This window comes from Mesoplodon bidens (assembly GCF_964165515.1).
Source record: "Mesoplodon bidens genome assembly, chromosome: 15".
Taxonomy (NCBI): domain Eukaryota; kingdom Metazoa; phylum Chordata; class Mammalia; order Artiodactyla; family Ziphiidae; genus Mesoplodon; species Mesoplodon bidens.
In genome coordinates, this window is record NC_138171.1 from 21,799,039 (window position 1) to 21,824,544 (window position 25,506).

Sequence of the window (25,506 nt, forward strand, 5' to 3'; positions counted from 1 at the left end):
ATGTGCTTCCTTTATAATCAGAAAAAAAGAAAAGAGAAAGAACTGAATATTAGTTGAATAAGAATGAATGTTTTCACAGACAAGCAGTGACATGGGGCCCGGATGCTGTTTTGACTCAATATGTATATGCACTTTATAAATATGAAAAATTAGTGCCACATATACCAGCTAAAACTCAGTGGAGCTGTTTCAGGAAGGAGGAGGATTCATCGAAAGTTGAACTATAAATACAAAAATAACACTGTGGCTAAAAGTATGGAATTCCAGGGACTTCCCTGGTGGCCCAGTGGTTAAAACTTCGCCTTCCAATGCAGGGGGTGTGGGTTTGATCCCTGGTCAGGGAGCTAAGATCCCACATGCCTCGCGGCAAAAAAACCCCAAAACATAAAACAGCAGCAATATTGTAACAAATTCAATAAAGACTTTAAAATTGGTCCACACCAAAAAAAAAAAATCTTAAAAAAAAAAAAAGTATGGAATTCCAGCTGGGAGAGCTTTGAAATCACATCGCTTTTTTCAGTGTAAAGTCTCAAATGTCAGTGAACCATGCCCTTAGGTCACCAAGTAAGTGAACTACATTATATGGGGCATTTTCCCCCGTGGAGTGACAAGAGATTAATATAGAAAGAACACACACACACACCTAAGCACACACACCGACAGATAAAAGTTCCAGCTGCAAATCTGGCCTGAGCTATATATAATTAGCACCTAAAATGAATGGAAGGAATCCAAGGACTAAACACTGCCTCCAAACTCCAAATTACTCACAGAACCACATAACTCAAGAAAAGTCCCCACCTACTGGAGGGAAACCTATTTAAAAAAAAAAAAAAAAAAAAAAAAGGATCCCACATTAAAGGGGTGAAAAAGCAGTAAGCAAGCCAAGGCCTGCTGTGTGGGGAAGGATACAAGTACAGCCGCCCTGATCACTTGACCCATGTGAGCAGACTGACCTGCCTCAACTATTCTACAGCCCGTGGTGCTGACAGCACTGCTAGTCTAGGGAGGAAAGAATGACATATGCTGAGGAAGGGCAGTGAGTGTAGAGGACTGCTTAGTGGGGGACCAGGCAGGGCCTCTCAGTTCCCAGGGGAACACAGTAGATGATCACTGGAGTCAGGTTTCAGGAGACTGGGGTTCTGGTCCTCACTGACTTCCTCTGTGACCTTGAACTGATCATATAAATGCTGAGCTTTGTCTTCTCATCTAAAGTGAGGATTAGGGAATTCCCTGGTGGTCCAGTAGTTAGGACTGCGAGCTTCCACTGCAGGGGGCACGGGTTCAATCCCTGGGTCAGGGAACTACGATTCTGCATGCCACGCAGTGTGGCCAAAAATTTTTTTAAAACCGAAAAAACAAACAAAAACCCCCTCCGATTATAAAATGAGGATTAGATCACCTGCTCCCATCTGCCCTCACTATAATGGACGATGAGATACTGGCTTTCATCATCACGGGGAAAGGGGAGAATTTACTCCAAAGCTGACAAAAAAGGAGCTCTCTATCTCCACCTACTGCCTATCCCATTACAGGAATGAACACTTCTAACCACCTGCTCCCTGCAGGGAGATGGGGGATGCTGCCAAAGACAACAGACGGCCAGCAGTTCGGTTTAGCGCCCCTCAGCTACAGTCAAAGACTTTCTCAAGTCTGTTATAACCAAATTACAAACAGATACATGAAGAGTCACAAGACAGTGCTGGATTCCGGGCCGTCTCCCCCTCCCCAGCTGTGTTGCCTGAAGTAGAAAGCTGTGCTGCCTGAGTATTCATTACAGCTGAGGGGGAGGAGCCACGCTGGGGAAAGAGCAGCAAGCCCAAGTTCCACGAACCAATTTCTCCCTTCCTCTCAGAGCAAGAGCATGCACAGTTATAGCAGGAGGGTACTCAGAACGTTTGTAGCAAAATGGGCTCTCTCAAATTCAGAAAGGTTTCCTCGAGGGCCACTTTAGAATGCTTTCATGCAACCATTTTAATCCCCCTACATAAGATGTCATGTCTCTGAAACAAGATTCTTGGGATTGCTGAAATGATCAACTCTGGCTACTCTTCTGTGTAGAGTGTCTTTCTGCTGTGACCTGACCTTATGAAATAAATTAATTAATTTAAAAAAAACACAATAAACAAACAAAAACACAAACCCAATAAAAATCACAGATGTCTGCTTTGAATTGTATTCTTGGTCTGGGCTAACTGGGTCCGAGTTCCTTTACCAATTCAGAAGCTGGACTATACAATCTCTGAGGTTCTGTCCAGCTCGGTAATCCTGTTAATGACCTTACCTAGACATCAAGGCCTTTACTTTGCAGAGTGAAGCTGGCTGTCATTGACCATGCCCTGGTGACTTTGTTGAGCGCACATGCATACATACGCAGGCCTTCTAGAGGTGGGTAAGACACTGCCTACTGAAAAGAGGCGCATGCTGTCTTCTACTGTGGTCCCTGATACCAAGGGCACCTAAACAGGGCCTTTGTAATATCAAATGCATCAGTAAGTGATACTCTAGCATCTCTTTTAAAATCCTGCAGCAGAAATTAAAGCACACCTAAATAATTGGGAAGACATCTCATGTTCATGGATTAGAAGGCTTAAGATTGTTAAAATGGCAATAGTGCCCAAAGCAATCTCCAGATTCAATACAATTCCTATTAAAACTCCAACAGCCTTTCTTGCAGAAATGGAAAAGCTGATCCTCAAATTCACACAGAATTGCAACAGGCCCCAAATAGCCAAACAATATTGAAAAACAACAACAAAGTTGAGGACTCACATTTTCTGATCTTAAAACTTACTATGAAGCTACAGTGATCAAAACAGTTGTGATACCGGCATAGGACAGACACACAGATCAGTGGAATAGAACAGACAGTCCAGAAATAAACCCATACATCTACCGCCAACCGATTTTTTACAAAAGTGCCAAGTATTCAGTGGGGGACAACAAATGGTGCTGGGGCAACTAGATATCTATATGCAGACAATGAAGTTGCACGCACGTCCCCCTGCCCCACCTCACGTCATATAGCAAAATTAACTCAATGACCCAAATGTAAAAGCTAAAACTACAAAACTCCTAGAAGAAAACACAGGAGTAAATCTTCATGATCCGGGATTTGCCAATGGATTCTTAAATGTGACACCAAAACACAAGCAACACAAGAAAAAACACAGTAGAACTCACCAAAATTTAAAACTTACTACTTCAAAGGGCATTATGAAGAAAGTGAAAAGACAACTTATAAAATGGGAGAAAATATCTGCAAAGCGTTTATCTGGTAAGAGTTTAATATCCAGAACATACAAAGAACTCTTACAATTCAAGAACAAACATCCCAATTCAAAAATGGGCACAGGACTTGAATAAACACTGCTCAAAAAAAAGATACACAAATGGCCAAAAGCACATGCTAAGATGCTCATCCCCGTTAGTCGTCAGGGAAATGCAAATCAAAACCACAAGATGTCGCTTCACATCCACTAGGATGGCTAGAATTTAAAAAGGACAGTTATCAAGTGCTGACGAGGATGTGGAGAAACTGGAACCCTCATACACTGCTAATGGGAATGTAACTGGTACAGCTGCTATGGGAAACAGTTTTGGTGGTTCCTCAAAAAGTTAAACATAGGGCTTCCCTGGTGGCGCAGTGGTTGAGAGTCCGCCTGCCAATGCAGGGGACACGGGTTCGTGCCCCGGTCCGGGAAGATCCCGCACGCCACGGAGCAGCTGGGCCCGTGAGCCATGGCTGCTGAGCCTGCGCGTCCGGAGCCTGTGCTCCGCAACGGGAGAGGCCACAACAGTGAGAGGCCCGTGTACTGCAAAAAAAAAAAAGTTAAACACAGAATTCACCTTATGACCCAGCAATTCGATTCCTAGTTATACATATACCCAAGAGAAATAAAACATATGTCCCCACAAAAACTTGTACACAACTGTTTACAGCACCATTATTCATAATGGCCAAAATGCAGACACAATCCAACTGTCCATCAATAAATTAATGGGTAGACATTTTTTCATATCTATACAATGGACAATTCAGCCATAAAAAGAAATGAAGTACTGATACATGCTACAACGTGGATGAACCTAAAAAACATGCTAAATGAAAGAAGCCAGACACAATTATATGAAATATCCAGCACTGGCAAATCCATGGGGATAGAAAGCAGGCTGGCAGTTGCCAGGGGCTGGGAGGAGCGGGGGAGGGGGCGCATAGGGAATGACTCGTTAATGGGTACAGGGTTTTCTTTTGGTATGACGGAATGTGAAATGTTTTGGAACTTGATATAGGTGGTGGTTGCATAATACTATGAATGTACTGAACACCACTGAAATGCATACACTTTAAAATGGTTATTACTTTTATGTTCTATACATTTCACCTCAATTAAAAAACATCTGCAGATAGGAACACATCTCCCCAGAGCTCTTCCCTGTGTGGCATATAGTCTGTGTGTGTACAAAGTGGCATGTATATCACAGAACTGTCTCCTTTCAGTTCTAGAGCACTGCTAGTCTAACACTATGATGTAAAAGAAACCAACTGATGTGTTAAGGTGGTAAAATTTTGGGTACCTTCCCCCTTTTGATTTTTTTCCTTCAATGCTTGTACAAATAGATTTCCTTCTCTCTCTCTCTCTGCTTTTCACATGCCCTGATCAGTCAGACAGAACATACCACATCATACTTTCTCCAAACTGACAAGACAGGAACTTTGTCTGTCCTACTCTATGGCTTGTAAGCTTCTAGCAATCACTTGGGGTAATGGTCACCTCTGTCACCCAGAAACAAACCTTCCTTTTGCTCCAAGAACTGAAGTTTAGAGGCTTTTCTGGTACCTTTGGCCTTTTCCTTTTTGAATTCACCTTCTTCCGTATCCTCCATATTCCTTATTCTCACTTCGGGGCTGCTGTTTGTGCTTCCTTCTACATGCCTTCTTTCCCATTTCTGTGTTTCCTCATGTTCATGACAAATATTAAGCAGCTCTCCTTCTAACCCTGCCTGGAGTTTAAGGCCAATGTCTACCATAACACCCAAAAGGAAAAGCAGAAAAAAAAGAAAAGGTAAAAAAAAAAATCATCTCAAAATGAATCATGATTCTACTTCAAGGAAAAAAAAGAAAGCAACACAACAGAGGAAACCCACAGTTTCCATCAAATACTCACCTTTCTTTACTGATATGTTCTTTACAACCAAGAATTAATTTTTTAATGCAACCTAGAAAATCCTCTTCTTTATGAAATAAGGTTTCATTAGGTGATGAACTTCACTCACAGAACAAATATTTACTGAGGAACAATTATGTTCCTGACACTGTAAGAGCAGCCAAAGAGCACATATTCTAATGAACTTTGGAAGACCTGCTGAAGGCAGTATGTTGTTCAAAAACTGCCCGTGCATTTTATAATTCTCTTATATTTTATTTTATTTTATTATTATTATTTTTTGTGGTATGTGGGCCTCTCACTGTTGTGGCCTCTCCCGTTGCGGAGCACAGGCTCCGGACGCACAGGCTCAGAGGCCATGGCTCACGGGCCCAGCCGCTCCGCGGCATGTGGGATCCTCCCGGACCGCGGCACGAACACGCGTCCCCTGCATCGGCAGGCGGACTCTCAACCACTGCGCCACCAGGGAAGCCCTAATTCTCTTATATTTTAAATAAACTTCGGATCAAATTAATGTTAAACAATTAACATATTCATTTTTCCTTGGTCTATTTTAACTTAGACACAGTGAGTTAGGATAGTCCCCTTACTTAGAACATGTCTCACATTCTACTTTAACTCCTTTTTCGCTGTTTTTCCCACACTAGAGTGGAAGCTCATTGACGGGAGAGCATACATCATGCTCCTCTCTGATTATCTCCTGCCTGGCATGGGCTTTGTTGACTTCATGCCTGAATAAGCAGCCCTTGAAAGAGTATGGAGCCTAATCCCCACAGGAGGGCTCTGGCACCCCGCTCCCATACCTTCTGTCTTTGTCTCCTTTCATAAATCTGTCTGCTCAGGTCTGGCTGTTCTCCATTTAAAAATATATTTCCCTTCTTCATCTGCTACTTCCTTTTAAGAAAAGGCTTTAGTGCCTGCGAGGAAGTTTGGACTTAACCTTAAACCACAATCACAATTGCCAATTGTCTCCTTGATCTATATTATGTACAATCCCTCAGTTTGGTTTTATGTTCACCCATGCTGTTTACGCAAGAATATGATTTCCTTGAGGGCAGAAACACAATCTCTCTGTGAGCCATAACTCTGTCTTCTACATCCCAAGGTCTGAATCATCCTAGGCTCTGAATCATTATATTCCCTATCCCAAACTTTAGAAGCCACTGAGAAATCTAACATAAAATTCTCAAGTGAAAGAATAAAAAGGTATGATTATTACATAAGGAAGATATAAACTTGAAGAAAAAAACCTTACGTGTTAACAAACTAGAACTTTGGGAAGAAAAGAGACTCTCAAGCAAATAATTACATTCCCAGAGTTCTAAGAATTACATATTCTACACCGACAGCAATGAAAAGATTAAAAAATAAAAGCAGACTTCATGATGTGGCAGTTTTAAAACAAGTATTGGCAGTATTAAGAAAAATAAATGACTACTAGAGTTAATCAATGAATCTGGTAAAGTTGCAGGATACAAAATTAATGCACAGAAATCTCTGGCATTCCTATATACTAATGATGAAAAATCTGAAAGTGAAATCAAGGAAACACTCCCATTTACCACTGCAACAAAAAGAATAAAATATCTAGGAATAAACCTACCTAAGGAGACAAAAGACCTGTATGAAGAAAATTATAAGACCCTGATGAAAGAAATTAAAGATGATACAAATAGATGGAGAGATGTACCATGTTCTTGGATTGGAAGAATCAACATTGTGAAAATGACTCTACTACCCAAAGCAATCTACAGATTCAATGCAATCCCTATCAAACTACCACTGGCATTTTTCACAGAACTAGAACAAAAAATTTCACAATTTGTATGGAAACACAAAAGACCCCGAATAGCCAAAGCAATCTTGAGAACGAAAAATGGAGCTGGAGGAATCAGGCTCCCTGACTTCAGACTATACTACAAAGCTACAGTAATCAAGACAGTATGGTACTGGCACAAAAACAGAAAGATAGATCAATGGAACAGGATAGAAAGCCCAGAGTTAAACCCACGGACATATGGTCACCTTATCTTTGATAAAGGAGGCAGGAATGTACAGTGGAGAAAGGACAGTCTCTTCAATAAGTGGTTCTGGGAAAACTGGATAGGGACATGTAAAAGTATGAGATTAGATCACTCCCTAACACCATACACAAAAATAAGCTCAAAATGGATTAAAGACCTAAATGTAAGGCCAGACACTATCAAACTCTTAGAGGAAAACATAGGCAGAACACTCTATGACATAAATCACAGCAAGATCCTTTTTGACCCACCTCCTAGAGAAATGGAAATAAAGACAAAAATAAACACATGGGACCTAATGAAACTTCAAAGCTTTTGCACAGCAAAGGAAACCATAAACAAGACCAAAAGACAACCCTCAGAATGGGAGAAAATATTTGCAAATGAAGCAACAAAGGATTAATCTCCAAAATTTATAAGCAGCTCATGCAGCTCAATAACAAAAAAACAAACAACCCAATCCAAAAATGGGCAGAAGACCTAAATAGACATTTCTCCACAGAAGATATACAGACTGCCAACAAACACATGAAAGGATGCTCAACATCTTTACTCATTAGAGAAATGCAAATCAAAACTACAATGAGATATCATCTCACACCAGTTAGAATGGCCATCATCAAAAAATCTAGAAACAATAAATGCTGGAGAGGGTGTGGAAAAAAGGGAACCCTCTTGCACTGCTGGTGGGAATGTGAATTGGTACAGCCGCTATGGAGAACGGTATGGAGGTTCCTTAAAAAACTACAAATAGAACTACCATATGACCCAGCAATCCCACTACTGGGCATAAACCCTGAGAAAACCATAATTCAAAAAGAGACATGTACCAAAATGTTCATAGCAGCCCTATTTACAATAGCCCGGAGATGGAAACAACCTAAGTGTCCATCATCGGATGAATGGATAAAGAAGATGTGGCACATATATACAATGGAATATTACTCAGCCATAAAAAGAAATGAAATTGAGCTATTTGTAATGAGGTGGATAGACCTAGAGTCTGTCATACAGAGTGAAGTAAGTCAGAAAGAGAAAGACAAATACTGTATGCTAACACATATATATGGAATTTAAGAAAAAAAAAATGTCATGAAGAACATAGGGGTAAGACAGGAATAAAGACACAGACCTACTAGAGAATGGACTTGAGGATATGGGGAGGGGGAAGGGTAAGCTGTGACAAAGTGAAAGAGCGGCATGGACATATATACACTACCAAACGTAAGGTAGATAGCTAGTGGGAAGCAGCCGCATAGCACAGGGAGATCAGCTCGGTGCTTTGTGACCGCCTGGAGGGGTGGGATAGGGAGGATGGGAGGGAGACACAAAAGGGAGGGGATATGGGAACATATGTATATGTATAACTGATTTAATTTGTTATAAAGCAAAAAATAAAAAAATAAAAAATAAATAAAGTATAAACATTAGTTAAAAAAAAAAACTTGGTTAATTCACAGACTTTAAAAAAAAAAAGAAAAAGAAATGTTAAAAAGGTAGGTAACTTTATTTATTGTCCTCATCAATAAGAGACTTTTGGAAGATTTATAAGAATTCATAGTAATAATGCATCTTTCAAGTGGCACATACTTAGCAAGTTTTATCATCACCATAAGGATATAATGGAATTAAGACCAGTCTATTATGGGATATGAGAGAAAAATCTGATTCTAGGGAGCAAACCGTTCATATTTTTAGCAAACATGGATAAAGAAAGAAGTAAAACCATCTTTCAACATCTTATGTTATATCTAGTAGTTTGTTTTTTTAAATGCAGCAAATTTAGCTCCACTTTTACGATGAATAGTTCTGCTCATGTGGCTGACAGACATGGTTTGGAATAAGAACTGGCAGTTCAGAATCTGCACTTTCCAGTGGTGGGACATAGCTGTTCTGATTCTTAAAGCAATGGAATTCCAATGCCCAGATGAGTAGAAATTTGGGCTGGAAAGCAACAAAACACACTCACATCTCTGATCCATCTCTCTGCCTTAATGACCTCTTGTGGCATCTAGCAAACCACTGGTTCTAGAGAAACCAGAATGATCCCCCAAGAAATATAGGGAGGAAAGTGCAACTATGAGGAAGGGAGACGTACAAAGAGTTAATTCACGCTACCAACCCAATCTCCTTCTCAAAGACTCTGTCCTCTAGGGTAGTGTGCCACGTTCCACCCAGCAGCAGCTGCTCATGATAATCAATGTCTGACAGATCAGAGAAAGCCCTTAATGTGTTGCCAAGGGGCAGTTCAACAGATGGCATGGTGACTTACAACAAGAATCATTAATTACACTCTCTTATTAGTCCCAGGGCACAGTGCTGAAAATGCTTCCTCAGTGAAAGATGAGCATTTCAGATAAATGACCGTCTGGCACTGCCTGTGAAACTCCCTTTAGGATTTCTGGTCAGTGTTGATTTCTAAATCTAAGCCATACTATTTTTATAGCCGTTTCCCATCTTCCACTTTCAAGCTGGCTAGGAATATGAAATTTCCACCACTACTACCCATCACAGCTCCTGGAGTCATTGCAGGTAACAACATGGGTAAAGAGCGCCCATCCTTCGTTTCCCCGCACAAGTCAGGTGACTGTATTGAAAGGCAAACACAATCATGTCAGCCACAGGGCTAGCTCACTTTTCCCTCCCTCTGTGCCAGAGAATGTGTTTCTTGAGTACAGGGCTGGGGGAGGGGGACTATCCCCTCCCTCCCCAGTCCACTCTGTTTCTTGTAGTAAGTGACTGATTCTCCAACTCAAAACTATCTTCCCTTCCCAAACCACTGGCTGCAACTCTTCTCCAGGTCTCTTTGAGAAAAAGAAGGGCAGACACTCCTGAAAAGGAAGCCTAGCAGCTGGAAGCAAGCAAGAGTTCCCAAATGTCCACACTGCCGGTTCAGTTATCTCAAAGGACTGAGGATAAGCCACCATGTATTTAATTAAGAAGCCAGACAAACGCAAACTAGAGAAACTAGTTCTGAAGCCCCTCTCCAAGGGCACTCAGACAATGTCAGCTCCGGGTAGAAATTAGTTCCTTCTCAACAGTATGAGAACTGGGCTCCATAAACATTATTATGTTAATGTGGAATTTTAGAACAGACTGCAGACAGAGCTTAGAGGCACACTACTTATTGGCCTTAGCAAGGATACAAGTTGGAAATAAATCTCAGTATAACCCAAAAGAAAGAAAATTTCAAGCATTTCCCAAATATTACCAAACAAACATTCTTTGGTTTCGCTGAATGCCTATTCTTCCTGTACCTCAATATACATTTCATTTTTTTTTTGGCTGCGTTGGATCTTTGTTGCTGAGTGCGGGCTTTCTCTAGTTGCGGCGAGTGGGGGCTACTGCTCGTTGCGGTGCGTGGGCTTCTCATTGTAGTGGCTTCCCTTGTTGCGGAGCACTGGCTCAGTAGTTTTGGAGCACGGGCTTAGTTGCTCTGCGGCATGTGGGATCTTTCCGGACCAGGGCTTGAACCCGTGTCCCCTGCACTGGCAGGAGGATTCTTAACCACTGCGCCACCGGGGAAGCCCTACAATTGTGTTTTTTTAATATGAGTTCAAACTAAAGCAACAGTAGTACCCTAAATGCTGTTATTTAAGGCTTCATTGTTTGTTTTCTGCATTCCCATTTGTTCTTTCCTGGACATATAAAAATATGACTTTGATTTTTAACTAGGTTCAGATAATTACAATATCTGATAGGGACTTCCCTGGTGGCGCAGTGGTTAAGAATCCGCCTGCCAATGCAGGGGACATGGGTTCGAGCCCTGGTCCAGGAAGATCCCACATGCCGCGGAGCAGCTAAGCCCGTGAGCCACAAGTACTGAGCCTGTGCTCTAGAGCCCGTGAGCCACAACTATTGAAGCCCGCGTGCCTAAAGCCTGTGCTCTGCAACAAGAAGCCACCACAATGAGAAGTTCGCGCACTACAATGAAGAGTAGCCCCCACTCGCCGCAACTAGAGAAAGCCCGCGTGCAGCAACGAAGATGCAACGCAGCCAAGTATAAATAAATTAATTAATTTTTAAAAAATCTGATGGATGTTCTCATCTCATGAATTTTTTTAAAAGGAAAAAAAAAACGTGTTATTTAAGGCATAATAAAAACCTCCTAATATGGGCTGCAGGAAGGGAAACTTGGGAAGTTTGGGTCTGCCTTGCAATGTACTCACTTCTAGTTTTTTCTCCTTTTCTGACAAAACATCTTTCTGGTTCTGGGTGTACTCCACCAACATCCGAGCCAGCTGGCGTCGGTCTTCCAGTTCTGCCGCCAGGCGCCCGTTATATTCGGCTAGTAACAGACATGCTTCATCTACTGTTTTTGAAAGACGTTCAGCTGCCTCTTTGTCTAAGTACAAATGAGACCAAAAAAAGAGACAATATACAATGACACAGGCATAATTGCAAACATTTCTGGGGAAGGTTAGTTTCTCCCCTAACATTTAAGTCCAAGAACAGGCCAGAACCTGTAGACAAACAATGGACTGGCTGACAGAGAAATCCAAAGGTACTCACTCCTGTCAACAAGATGGGACATTTCTGAATTACCTGAAGTGAGGCAATTGTACAAAGAGGGGAATCTGGTAAATGATTTCTAAATGCCTCTACCAAAAAATGAATAAATAGAAACAAATAAATAAATAAATATAGCGACAAAAGCTCTACAAATAAACAGAAAGAGATATTTAAGGTCATTTGTGAAATAATATTTCCCTGCCTCTGAGAATTTCAAAGGTGCTTTCATTCATATTATTTCATTAAATATTCTTTGCATATCCCTCTGAAATATAAAAGCAAGCACTCATTTCTTGGGTGTGGAAACTAAGACTTAATAAAAGTGACAGGTTCAGTAGCAGGTTCTTTGCTGAGGAGCTGGGACTCAAAACCACATCTATAAAATGGACCTACAGGATTCTACTTCTTAAACTATGTAAGCCTTAAACCTCTTCTTCTATTCAACAAAATAATAGGGTCTGATAAGAAGCTTTCAAATGCTTTTGAATGTGACCCACGCTAAGAAATACACTTTATATAAATACACAAAAATAAAAGAAACACAAGTTTCATAAAACAATACTTTCCTTAGTATGTGCAGGGTGTTCTATCTTCTAACCCATAAAAAAAAAAAAATGTTGGTCATTATCTACCAGACTGATTTCAGGTCCAATTAATGGGTTGCAACTCATTGTTTGGGGAAAAAACTGTGCGGAAGAATCAAAGTATAAGAAAGGGTATCCTTGGAAAGAAGGGGTGAACAAGGCTCAACATTAGGAAATAAGACAAAGGACTATTTGTATTTCAAAGAAGTGATGTAATTAATTACGTGTGGGTATGGTGAGATTAAAATTTTTAAGTAGGTATACCTCATTTTAAAAAGGCCTTAGGGCTTCCCTGGTGGCGCAGTGGTTGAGAGTCCGCCTGACGATGCAGGGGACACGGGTTCATGCCCCGGTCCGGGAAGATCCCACATGCCGCGGAGCGGCTGGGCCCGTGAGCCATGGCCGCTGAGCCTGCGCGTCCAGAGCCTGTGCTCCACAACAGGAGAGGCCACAACAGTGAGAGGCCCGCATATCACACACACAAAAAATAAATAAAATAAAATAAATAAAATAAAAATAAAAAGGCCTTAAAGGATCGAGAGGGATCGGTGCTTTGAAACAAAGCACTAGAGACTCCAGTAGTTCCATGGGACAAGCTCAAAGTGAGTTACACAGTGATACAGATCTGGTGCTTCCTATGAATACAGGTCGTCAAGGTGAGAGACCTCAGCACTGTCATACGTTAACCGGGATTTAAGAATTCCAACACAGTTTCTTTGGCAAACAGTCTGCCTGACTTTTAGATGCCTTCTCTACGTGAATACTGGAAGATGGACTGTTGAGGGGTTCCAGATTAGGCCTGATGTCAAAGATCAGGTACTTCTATGCTCCTCGGGGACAGGGAAACAACAGGATGTTCCTGGTGGAGGAGGACTGAGCCAAAGAGAACACAAAGGAAAGAGACATTCTCAGCCGCTGAGGGTGAAGCAGTGACACTCTTCTAGATTGGTGGTGCAGTCTGGGAGTAAGCTGCTGGGGCGGTTAGGCTGCTTTAGCTTTGTCACTGCTTAGCTATTTTTTGTAATGGTTAATTCATTAAAATGTGTAAGTGCCTGTGGCAGAAAATGGCAAGGAAAACACTAATTTTTGAGATTAAAATAAATAAATAAACAAAACCAATTCTTTTACACTCCAAGAAGTGTAGAAAGGAAATAATTCATTCACACAAATAATTACAAACCAGAAAAAGAACCTGTAATAGTTCTATGGGCTAGAGAAGAATATGCAGCCAAAACGTAGTGGCGAGATGCTCACTTCGAAGAACTTAACCTGCGGCTGTCCTCACATGCTCTGTCTGCCCTGCCAGCCACACAGACGAGGGCTGTGTGCCTCTTTTGGCCAGCCCTTCACTTGCGCATGGGCATCCCAGCCCCTCCTGCTTACTCCAAGACTCAAGTTTCTGGGTCTGTCCCCTGCGCTTCCCCATGCCTCATCAACTTCTCTCCCTCCGGAAGCACCCCACCAGCACACACACACACTGCTCTGTCTCACAGCTGTGCGCCACTCTCTAGCTATTGCTCCACATCCCTGCTCCGCTGTCTGCCCTCCCGGTACCCACCTCCTCCCCTACTGCTGTCACTAAACTCACTCCAATCAAATTTTATCCTCCAAATCTTCCAATTAGCCTGACGAATACGTGGGCTCCTATCGTGGGTCTAACACTGTTCTAGGCTCTGAGCCAACAGGTAACACACAGGACAAAAACTCTCTGCCCGCAAGTTTACAATCTCAGGTAGGAAGAGAAATAAATAATACACTATATTTTAGTTATTTACCAGCTGAAGATAAGAACTCTACAGAAAAATAAGGCAAAGGAGGAAAAATGGGGCATTCAGAGGGACAAAGGCAATTTTAAATAAGGTAGCCAGGAACTTCCCTGGTGGCGCAGTGGTTAAGAATCCGCCTGCCAATGCAGGGGACACGGGTTCGATCCCTGGTCTGGGACGATCCCACATGCCGCGGAGCAACTAAGCCCGGGCACGGCAACTACTGAGCCTGAGCTCTAGAGCCTGCGAGCCACAACTACTGAGCCTGCACGCCACAACTACCGAAGCCCGTGCACCGCAACTACTGAGCCCACCCACTGCCACTACCGAAGCCCGCGCGCTCTAGGGCCCGCGTGCCACAACTACTGAGCCCGCATGCTGCAACTACTGAAGCCCGCGTGCCTAGAGCCTGAGCTCCACAACAAGAGAAGCCACCGCAACGGAAGCCTGCACACCACAACGAAGAGTAGCTCCCACTCGCTGCAACTAGAGAAAGCCTGTGCACAGCAACAAAGACCCAATGCAGCCAAAGGAAAAAAAAAAAAAAAAAAAAAAGGTAGCCAGGGTAGGCTTCACTGAGGTGATACAGAAACCAAGGGCTGGAGGTAGTGAGAGAACAAGCCACGTGACTATCTGGGGAAGATCATTCCAGGCAGAGGAAACAGCCAAGTACAAAGGCCTTTGGAGGGGAAAGTGCCTAGCAAGGAACCCATATGACTAGAGTGTTCTGAGCAGAGGGGGGACACGATCCAACTTCCATTTTAGCAGATCACTCTGGTTACTCTGTTGACGACAGAAAGATGACTGGGGAACAAGCAGGCAGCAGGGAGAGCAGATGGGGGCTACTGTGATAATTCAAGTGAAGGTGGTGACTCGCACCACGTGGCAGCAGCCGAGGTGGTAACAAGGTGTCAGATACAAGTTGTAGCCCCGATCAACAGGAATTATGAGGGGGTCATCTACTGAGATGGAAAAGACCATGAGAGAAATTCTGGAGGGAAGATGAGAAGTTTGGTTTTGGACAGGCCAAATCTGAAATGTCTTTCGAGCTATCCAAATAGTAACACTGAGCAGAAGGTTGGATATATGGGTCTCAAGTTCAAGGGAGAGGTCAACACTAGAGATATAAATTAGGGGATCGTTAGCATAAAAATTGTTATTTAAAGTCATTACACAGAATGAGAGGAACTGTCAGTGAAACTAACTAGGAAAGAGGGCTAATTACTCAAAATTAAGAGGTGAAGGAGAAGGGAAGAAACCAGCAAAGGAGACTGAAAAGACACAATCAGAGAGAGAGGAGGAATGCTAGGAGAATATGCGGTCCCAGCTTCCGCCTGCTGCTCTAACATATCACCACAAACCTGGTGGCTTAAAACAACATAAATGGATTGTCTTAATATTCATTATCATGGCCCCTTCCTCCATCTTCGAAATGCAGCTCTCCAACTTCTGCTTCCACAGTCACAGCTCCTCTGACTCTTGCCCTCCTACCTCCCTCTTATAAGGACTGGGCCCACTTGACTAAGCCAGGATAATCTCCCCACCTCAAGATCCTTAACTCAATCACATCCACAAAGTCCCTTTTCCTATATAAGATAATATATTCACAGGTTCTGAGGATTAGGACATGGACATTTTGGCAGATCATCATTCTGTCTACCACGCCAAGTGAGAAAGTATTTTCAGGAAGAAGAAACTGGGCCAAATGTTACTGAGACCAAGTTAAGATTGGGCAAAAAATTCACCACTGAATTTTGGCAATATGGAAGCCATCAGCAACACTAATAAGAGCAGAGTCAGTGAAGTGGAACCAAAAGAGAACGGGGCAGGCGGGCGGGGGGCAGGGCATGGATGGAGACAGATGAGCATTGGCGACCTATATTAGAATGTTTTGCTATAAAGAACAGAGAAATGAGATGGTAGCTGGAGGAAGATATGGGTCAAGAAAAAAATTTTTCCCAAATGGGAAAAAAATACATGTTTTTATGCTATGGAGAATGATCCAGTAAAGGGGGAAAAAAAAATGGAGATGCAGGAGAAAAGGGGAGAATTGTTGGAGCAGTGTTCTTGAGTAGGTGAGAAGGAACAGGTCTAACAGGCAGAGGGGCTGCTTTAGAAAACAGCATGCTCATCCACAGAAATAGGAAGAGAAGTCAGCCAGTGTTTATTTGTTTTGCCCAGCCACATTCAGTTGTGAACGGTGACCGCCAGGAACTGGGGGTGGGGGAAATGAGTTGTTATTTAATGGTATAGAGCTTCAGTTCTGCAAGACGAAGAGAGTTCTTGAAATTGGTTGCACAACGTGAATGTACTTAACACTTCTGAGTGGCACACTTAAGAATGTTAAGTTAAGGGCTTCCCTGGTGGCGCAGTGGTTGAGAGTCCGCCTGCCGATGCAGGGGACGCGGGTTTGTGCCCTGGTCCGGGAAGATCCCACATGCCGCGGAGCGGCTGGGCCCGTGAGCCATGGCCGCTGAGCCTGCGCGTCCGGAGCCTGTGCTCCGCAAGGGGAGAGGCCACAACAGTGAGAGGCCTGTGTACCACAAAAAAAAAAAAAAAAAAAAAAAGAATGGTTAAGACGGTGAAATTTTGTTAGGTGTATCTCACCATAATTAAAAATCAAAATAAATAAATAATTTTAAAAAGCCATATAAATCCTTTAAGTCAGTGAAAACAAATGAAATTATACACACTGCTAGTTTTATATTAATTTGCTTCCAATTTTGCAGATTGAGATTCTGACAGTAAGAATAAATGAGGTGGTCCTTATAACAACAACAAAGTTGGATTTAACCAGGAGAAACGTTGGGTTTTTGCCACAAGACTAGAGTGAAGGGAAAAAGGAGCAAAAGTGACTGAGTGTGTGTGACAGAGTGATTATAAAGACTCTAAGTGTAACGACTCCAAGCTGAGTAATGAAGAAAACAAGGCCATAAGGGGAGTAAAGGCTGGGAAAAGGTGGAAGGATCAACAGACTGTGGGATCAACAGGCTGTTAAATCCAGTGGGTTTAATTGTTGGGGTGAGGGATGGTGGCAGCAGAGAGAGCGAGCCCAAGAGGCCTCCGTGTTGTGTTCTCCAACTAAGCACACTCCTGCCTGAAGGTCTTCCTAGGTACCGCTCCCTCCACCTGGGGGGCACTGCCTTCCCTTAGGTCTCCTCACAGCTTGCTTCTTCATCGGGGGGTCTCTGATCAAAGCCCATCTCATCAGGAAGACCTCCCTGGGCACTTTTCGAACAGCGCCTCCACCCCCACACCTCTGCTTTCCTTTCCTTTGGGGCACTTAACCTGTGACGGGATGTGGGTGCGGCCCCTAGAGCAGATGCCACATGGGGCGCCTCAAATGTCTGTTGAGTGAAGGAAGTATTTCATGAGTAACTTTGATTTCCTTTAAATGGATATGGAGGAAGTGAGTGAAGCAGCCAAGGTAAGGGACTGGAAGGAGAAAATGGTGGCCCTCGGACGAGAGTGGAACAAAAGGTCCGAGCTTTTGTAACGGGAAGAATGCAGGCTCTGCAGCCTAGGCTGGTAGAAGCACCTGGCGCAGAGCATACTCTACATGAGTTCACACTTCACTCCTTCCTCTCAACTGCCCATGCATAAAGCGGGAAGGATGCCAACTGCCCCTCCCTGTTTAATTGGGGGTGATCATCAAGAGGGCAAAATGACACGACTAACAATACAAACCTGGAGTTCTTGGCACTGAAGGCACTATCACCTATGGGGTATGTCAGTGTACAATGTAGAAGTCACAGCACTGAATCACAATTTTTTTTTTTTTTTTTGGAAAGGGTCATGAGTTTAATGCCTTCCCCCCGTCTGCCCCCCGCACACATAATTTGCACTGTGGTTTCAAAAGACCTTACTTGTACTGAGTACCACAGGCTGTGGCATGCTAGCATTTCTGCAATAATTCCTAGAGTCACCATTCAAGCTCGGACTATTCCAGCAGCTTCTTTGTGCAGCATGTGAGTTATGTTTGCAAATCCCAAGATGACAGAGAACCCAACACCATGTGGAAGGTATGTATTTGCAGACATAAGCATGTCCTGGGGTTTGATGCGTTGGAGATATGTCTCCCTCCCCTCATCTTTCACCCAAACTACCTTCTCACCTGTTATTTTTTCCAAAAGAGAAACATCTTGCACTTCCTGGGGTAAAGAAGCAATTTTCTGTCGGACAGTAGCATCCCCTGATGCAGCATTTTCCAGGTCCTGCAAAGCTTTGATTAGTTCCTCAGTCTGTACAATGAAAACACAAACAACACTATCCATTAAGACATATGGGGATATGGGGTTTAAAGAAACTTAGCTGGAGTTAAACGAGGTGGAGGCAAATTCTAAATATGATCATCCCTGACATTTAAAAAATCATTGTTCTTATCCCAGAGTGTATACTGAAGTCAATGATACAAATTCTAAGAGAATGTACATAATTTTTCTAAGTCCATGGTAGAACACAAATGAAATTCTACATAACTATGAAAAAGAACTTTTTTTAAAGAACGTTTTTGGCAACTTAAGAAAATGGAGTCTGGTTCATACTGTTTGGTTTCAAAGGATGCATGATCGCTAGTACAGAATGGCCTCCAGTTTAGAATAAAAGTATACATGTCAAATGCTTAGCAATTTGTGTGTTGACTGATTAAATGAAATGACACTACCTACTTCAATTCTTTCTTGAATTTGCTCTACAAAATGAATATCACAAAGACGACATTTTTGACTTTGGCAGTCACTCCCAAAATTAAATGTGTCAAGCTCATTAGTTACAAACAAAGAGGGAAGAAAACCAAGAAGAGCAAACCAAGAATGCATCTTCTGTGTATACCAGAAAGGGTTTTTTTTAATTGTCAGGAAACACACAACGCTGACAGGTTAGCTAGTCCATAATAACCCTAAGGCTACCATGTAGACGGTAGTCAGGTTATCCTGAAAGTTGGTAATTCAGGCTATTCTCTTGAAAGTTTTTAAATGCAAAGATATATGGCCTAACACTGCTTTCATTTGACCCCCGGACTAATTCAACATTTTAACATAACACAAATCAGACATGCTTCCTATTTACACAAGCCTTAAACACACCCATGTGTAATAAAATAAAGCTGTTTTAGGCAGACTGAGAGGCAGTGCAACTCGGTGAAAAGAGCATGGGCTCTGAAGTCAGTCAGACCCAGATTCAATTAAAACACTGGCAAGTTACTTAATCTGTCTCCTTGAGCCTCACTTTCTTTGACTGTAAACGAATAACTACATAAACAAACAGCTAAAACCAACCACACAGAGTTCATGAACTAACTTACACAAAGGGTCAAACAATGCAGATACACAGCTAAAAACTCAATAAATGCTAGCTCCCTGTTTTAATATTTAAATAGGTTATAGTGTAGTAAATTTGCTACTGCTACACAGACTGTCCTTAGAAACTAATATGTTGTTTACTTATAAGAAACAACCATGCTATTGGAGACAAGCTATGGTAGAGGACTTTTGAATGCCTTTGTAACATTATCTACCCCTTTACAAAATGTCTATTTTTTTAAAGAATAGTTTCAACTTCTAGGAGTGAAAAAACCCAAATCCAAGTACTCTTACAAATCCATCCCAGACTCAGGGCATGCGAAGACAAAATCAAGCCTGCTGTCCGGCAAGCTTCATTAGGTGCATCTTGCACCCAGTGCCAAGAACTGCCCTCTGGTAATTCCATACTATTGGTCACTGGCGCCACCCTGTGGCCAGAATCTTCAACTAGAGGTCACTTCAAGCCACTCTGCCCTACTCTCTGGGGGTCAAGACATACCAAGAGGGGTCCTGCAGAAGGATCTTGGGGTGAGTAGCTTCCAGGGTAGTCGTCATCCTCCTCCTCTTGTATTTGCTGAAAAGTTCGCTTTAGAGATTTCTTCTCCTCTGTTGCTAGAGGAAGGAAAAAAGTGACAAATTTGCATCACCACAGCCTGTACAGGTAAGAGTCAAATGCTATGCTCAATGGGTCGCAAGTAAGAAAGGGTAGAAGGGGTGTACACTTCCAGAGATGGCTTAACATTAACCTTTAAGCCACTTATTTTCAATTGGTGGTCATTCCCTACGTTACTGAGAAGAGTCAAAATGGCCTCAGTCCGTCAACTCAGATTGACTCACTGGAAAAATACTACCGAAAAAAAGCATCTAAAAGTGAAATTTACCAAACTAACACATTTCATTAAAAACGTCGTTATCTTAAAAAAAAAAAAAAGTTAACAGGAGAAGTAAAAAGGTAAGAAACCTCATCAGAAAATGTAATGTGTAATGAAGCAAGCTGTTGTGTGCAAGGATTTGTAGGGAATATACCGTGTACAAAATGAGATACTTTATGCTTTCCAGGGTCACTTCAGAAAATAAGTAGTAGAGAGAGACCCATCAATAAAATTGTGTCAAAAGCTCTAAAAACAAACGTCCTTTAAACTATCCCTTTAAGAACAAAACAAACCTAGTTTTACCTTAAAATTTACAATAACCATTACTGAGCATTATGACATATTACTGAGAGAAATTACATAAGTCACCATTTTAAAATTAACCACTTCTGAGGCTAACAGGTTACATTTTTTTATTATCCGTACCACGTGCTTTTAAATTGTTACGACAGATGTGTTTAATTCCAAAATCATTCCTTTTGCATTAAATTGGACAATACAAAATAAATGCCAAACAACTGAGGGACATAAATCTAAATGAGAAATTCAGGTTTGGAAAGTAAAGAAACTATTGGATGCCTAATATGTGCCAGGCACTGCAATAGCTTCTTTACATTTGATCCTTCCAACAATTCTAAGATGTACAATGGTATCTCCACTTTAGAGGTGAGAAAATGAAGACCCAGAGAGGCTAAATAACTCATGTAATGGTATGATTTCAAAATCTGTGCTCTTTCCACTGAATTCAACTTACTTAGCGTCACACAATTTCCATCTCATCTGTCAAATGAGGGTCACCATGCACCTGCCTCAGAACTCTGTGAGATATAAACAGAATCATGTACACTTCCTGCTTGATTCAACACTTTCTTCTGGAACCCAGGATGTAGTTCCTGTTCTCTACCTTACATATTAACTGACCAGGCTATGTTTGATGTGAAAGCCAAGTCAATATCGTGGATTTTATTTTTTCTTAATGTTTTTGTTTGTTCTACTAAAGAGAAACAGCATCATTTGCATTACCGGCAGTCTTGTCTTTGCACTATTCTATTATGCACAGATTTATTATCACAGTTTGGTTAAATGACACTATTCCCCCAACAACAGAGTTCAAATTTCAGTTACCATGGCATATTTACTCTGTGTAATTGCATAAACAACAAACCCTCGCTGCTAACTTTAGTCCACAAATCACTACATAAATAATAGAAATGCATCATGATTAGTGACTGCATCACTTCTCCCAAGGTCAGTAATTGGTTACTGCACCTCCGTTATTCAGTTCACACACAGACAACGAAGTGTTTAGTTGTGCTGTTAGTCTCCCAGTGACAAAATCCACGTGACATTTTATAAAAATAAATAATCAAAACAGGGAACTGACTGACAAAGATGAAAGAGCAGCAAAGAAACTAAAACGAAAGTTAACGCTGGAAATGAAGTTCGCATGGAAAACAAATGGAGCTGTAGAAGAAACAGCTGGCTGTGGGGATGCCGGCACTGCCATGCTCTTCTAGAGAAGATGGATTCGCAGCCAGAGGAATTTAGTGAAGGCCAACTCATCAACATAAATGAAGAATGTGGCTGTGATGAAAAGGATGACAATGTCCCAGAGGAAGTGATGCTGACAAAAAACTTCACTTTAAAGGAACTCTGAGATACTTCACAACACTGAAAGCACAAAGGATAAAATGTTGGAAGCTGATCCAAATTTAGGAAGGAGTATGACAAAGATGGAAAAGATGCAACAAGCTTTGTTCAAACCGCTCGTGAAGTTTGTTACAGAGAAATAAACACTTTAACTCACAATGTTTCTAATTTATGTTACAGCATGCTAACTAAGTCTTAATTTTACTATTTTTTTTGTTTTCCTATACAATTGTAATCAACAGTGAGTTTTTAATTCTTTGATAAAAAATTTTAAGTCACAGAATAATTGTAATTTTCCCCATTGATTATTAAGATCACTCTGTACGGTTTCAGCTTGAATGGTCATTTGTACAGTCCTGCTCTCCTATGCAAAGCAAGGACGGCTGTTATTTTTCAAACAGAAAATCTATGAGGATATAATCTGCATATGAAATATCTAACAGTACTCTGCACACAGTGCCTGCCTAATTAATGTGTAGTGTGCGGTATGACCTGTGTGAACGTTTAGCCATTACAGCATCAAAGTGGCCATGTTTGATGAGTAGCCACTAGAGAATGTAAGCATAAGAGCAAAAAAAAAAATTTACAGTATTGTTCTGTTCACTTCCAAACACCTAGAAGAATGCTCAATAATCAATAAATAACTGTTAAACACTAAAGAAGGTAGGAAAAAAAATATAAAACTTGAATCCTTCAGTTTTCCAACTCTCATACAGAAATTATTATATATAAAAACCACACATCACTGAACATCTCAGGACACTCAGAATCACTGAATTTTGGCACTGGAAGGCCTCAGGCAGACCTATGTATTTGCTTTCCCCACTGCTCCCCACCTCATTTTTCATGAGAACGTCAAGGCCCACCGGCTGTGGTGTGTCCAAAGCCAGAGACCTTATTAGTCTAAATCTGGGTCCTACAGCAAAAGTCTTCTGTCTCCTAATCTGGAGTTCTTTTTACCACTTCCTGCTGGCACTCACTTCTAGCAATGCAAAACCGAAATTAAACTGATGACAATTTGAGGGCCATTTCTGTCCTCCGCCATCCTGATGGAAGAGGGTGTAACAGGAGGTAACCGTTATCATCCTACTTTCCAGCTCTCTTGTACCTCCACTAGAGGACCTACTGGAAATAAATTATTCATCATTTCCCCCACAGGGCTCCTCCTTTCCTGAGCTACCTATTACCATTATGAACACTGCCACTGGCCCCATCTTCCAGGTACAATGCCTTGGAGGACAGTGGAATCTTTCCCAAAGTCCCAACTTCTAGCAGATTCCACAATTGTGAGGAATTCTTCCTTACATCCTCTTTCTGCTCCTTCCCAAAGCCTCTTATAAGCCACCTGTCCTTATGCATGCCTTGTCCAGACCGCTGTCCCAGCTGGGCTCTCTGCCTCTTCTAGTCACTCTTGCAACTTAGACTACACCATCTTCCTAGAGCTGGGCTCTCACCCCATCATGCCTCTACTCAAAACCCTGAAAAGGCCACCTAAGTTCAAAGTCTCCTTGGTGATGGTAACGGCAGAACCACCTTGAGCACTCCCTTCCGACTGTCATCCTTTCCCTCCAGCCCCCACAGCATCAGGGCCTCTCTTTGAAAGCGCTGGGCCCTTGCCACTTTGCGTGGCAACTGGCAGGCACAGGCCTTACCTCTCCGATCGAAACAGCAAGTGTCTTATTCCTTTACATCGCTATAATACCCAGGAAAGTGTCAATACACCTGAGTCTGAAACTTCTTGAAGGCAGAGGAAGCATAGCGACTGCAAAGCCCTAGTGCTGTGCCAGAAATAACTATCCCTGCTTCCCTTTACACAAACCAGACTCTCCCCTGCTCATGTGTACAGAATTAGCAGCGAGAAGGCCCAGAATTCTCAATCGAGTTGGACAACCATTAAAATGACCCGGGAAATCTGCCAGTCCTGTTCCTGTGTCTGAACTTCAGATCAGGCACCTTCCGCTATCAATTCGGCTCTGACCACAGGTGTTACACGCACTCCTTTTTTCACTTCCTCAACCACTCTGTTTATAGGCAGGGCAAACACCACAGGGGCCGAAATCCTTCTGTCCTTGTTGCACACCTTCTGTTCTATCCTTCAACACATCCCTGTGTCTTCACGGGGCCTGTACTAGCTAACCTTCAAGGAATCTGGTTACCTAAGGGTTTATGGTATGCCTCTTAGAGACCTGTGATAGAATTTCAGACACTATGGCAGACTGTGAAACTAATTTTAAGGCAAAAAGTTAGCCTGAAGGATCCCAAATCACATTACAAAATGCAGTCATCTACCAGTAAAGCTGGATCTTCTAAATAATCCACTTGAAATTTCTAGGATTGAAAAAAGAAAAAAAGAACCCCCCCCAACAGATTTTATATTACTTTTTTTATAACATCTTTATTGGAGTATAATTGCTTTACATGGTGTTAGTTTCTGCTTTATAACAAAGTGAATCAGTTATACATATACATATATCCCCATATCTCTTCCCTCTTGCGTCTCCCTCCCACCCTCCCTATCCCACCCCCCCATCCCACCCCTCTAGGTGGACACAAAACACTGAGCTGATCTCCCTGTGCTATGCGGCTGTTTCCCACTAGCTAGCTATTTTACATTTGGTAGTGTATATATGTCCATGCCACTCTCTCACTTCGTCCCAGCTTACCCTCCCCCTTCCCTGTGTCCTCAAGTCCGTTCTCTATGTCTGTGTCTTTATTCCTGTCTTGCCCCTAGGTTCTTCAGAACCATTTTTTATTTAAGATTCCATATATATGTGTTAGCGTATGGTATTTGTTTTTCTCCTTCTGACTTATTTCACTCTGTATAAGTCTCTAGGTCCATCCACCTCACTACAAATAACTCAGTTTCGGGCCTCCCTGGTGGCGCAGTGGTTGAGAGTCCGCCTGCCAATGCAGGGGACACGGGTTCGAGCCCTGGTCTGGGAAGATCCCACATGCCGCAGAGCAACTAGGCCCGTGAGCCACAATTACTGAGTCTGTGCGTCTGGAGCCTGTGCTCCACAACAAGAGAGGCCAAGATAGTGAGAGGCCCGCACACCGCGATGAAGAGTGGCCCCCGCTTGCCGCACTAGAGAACGCCTTCGCACAGAAACGAAGACACAACACAGTCAAAAATAAATTAGGAAAAACAAGAGAATCTTTAAAAAACAAAAACAAAACAACTCAGTTTCGTTTCTTTTTATGGCTGAGTAATATTCCGTTGTATATATGTGCCACATCTTCTTTATCCATTCATCTGTTGGTGGACACTTAGGTGCTTCCATGTCCTGGCTATTGTCAACAGAGCTGCAAGGAACATTGTGGTACATGACTCTTTTTGAATTATGGTTTTCTCAGGGTATATGCACAGTAGTGGGATTGCTGGATCGTATGGTAGTTCTATTTTTAGTTTTTTTTTTTTTTTTTTTTTTTTGCGGTACGCGGGCCTCTCACTGCTGTGGCCTCTCCCGGTGCGGAGCACAGGCTCCGGACGCGCAGGCTCCGGACGCGCAGGCTCAGCGGCCATGGCTCACGGGCCCAGCCGCTCCACGGCATGTGGGATCTTCCCGGACCGGGGCGCGAACCCGTGTCCCCTGCATCGGCAGGCAGACTCTCAACCACTGCGCCACCAGG

The 25,506-nt window shown here is 42.4% G+C and overlaps 1 protein-coding gene across 1 annotated transcript in view; it reads right to left on the reverse strand.

Annotated features, from left to right (window-relative positions):
* The window catches only part of RPRD1B (regulation of nuclear pre-mRNA domain containing 1B), a 58,096-nt gene that overhangs the window by 14,937 nt on the left and 17,653 nt on the right, over positions 1-25,506 (reverse strand). The window contains exons 4-6 of the mRNA XM_081257773.1: positions 19,854-19,966; positions 18,169-18,295; positions 11,362-11,537 (exon numbers count right to left, since the gene is read on the reverse strand). Coding sequence (XP_081113899.1) covers positions 11,362-11,537; positions 18,169-18,295; positions 19,854-19,966 — 416 coding nt within the window. The remainder of the gene's footprint in view (positions 1-11,361; positions 11,538-18,168; positions 18,296-19,853; positions 19,967-25,506) is intronic.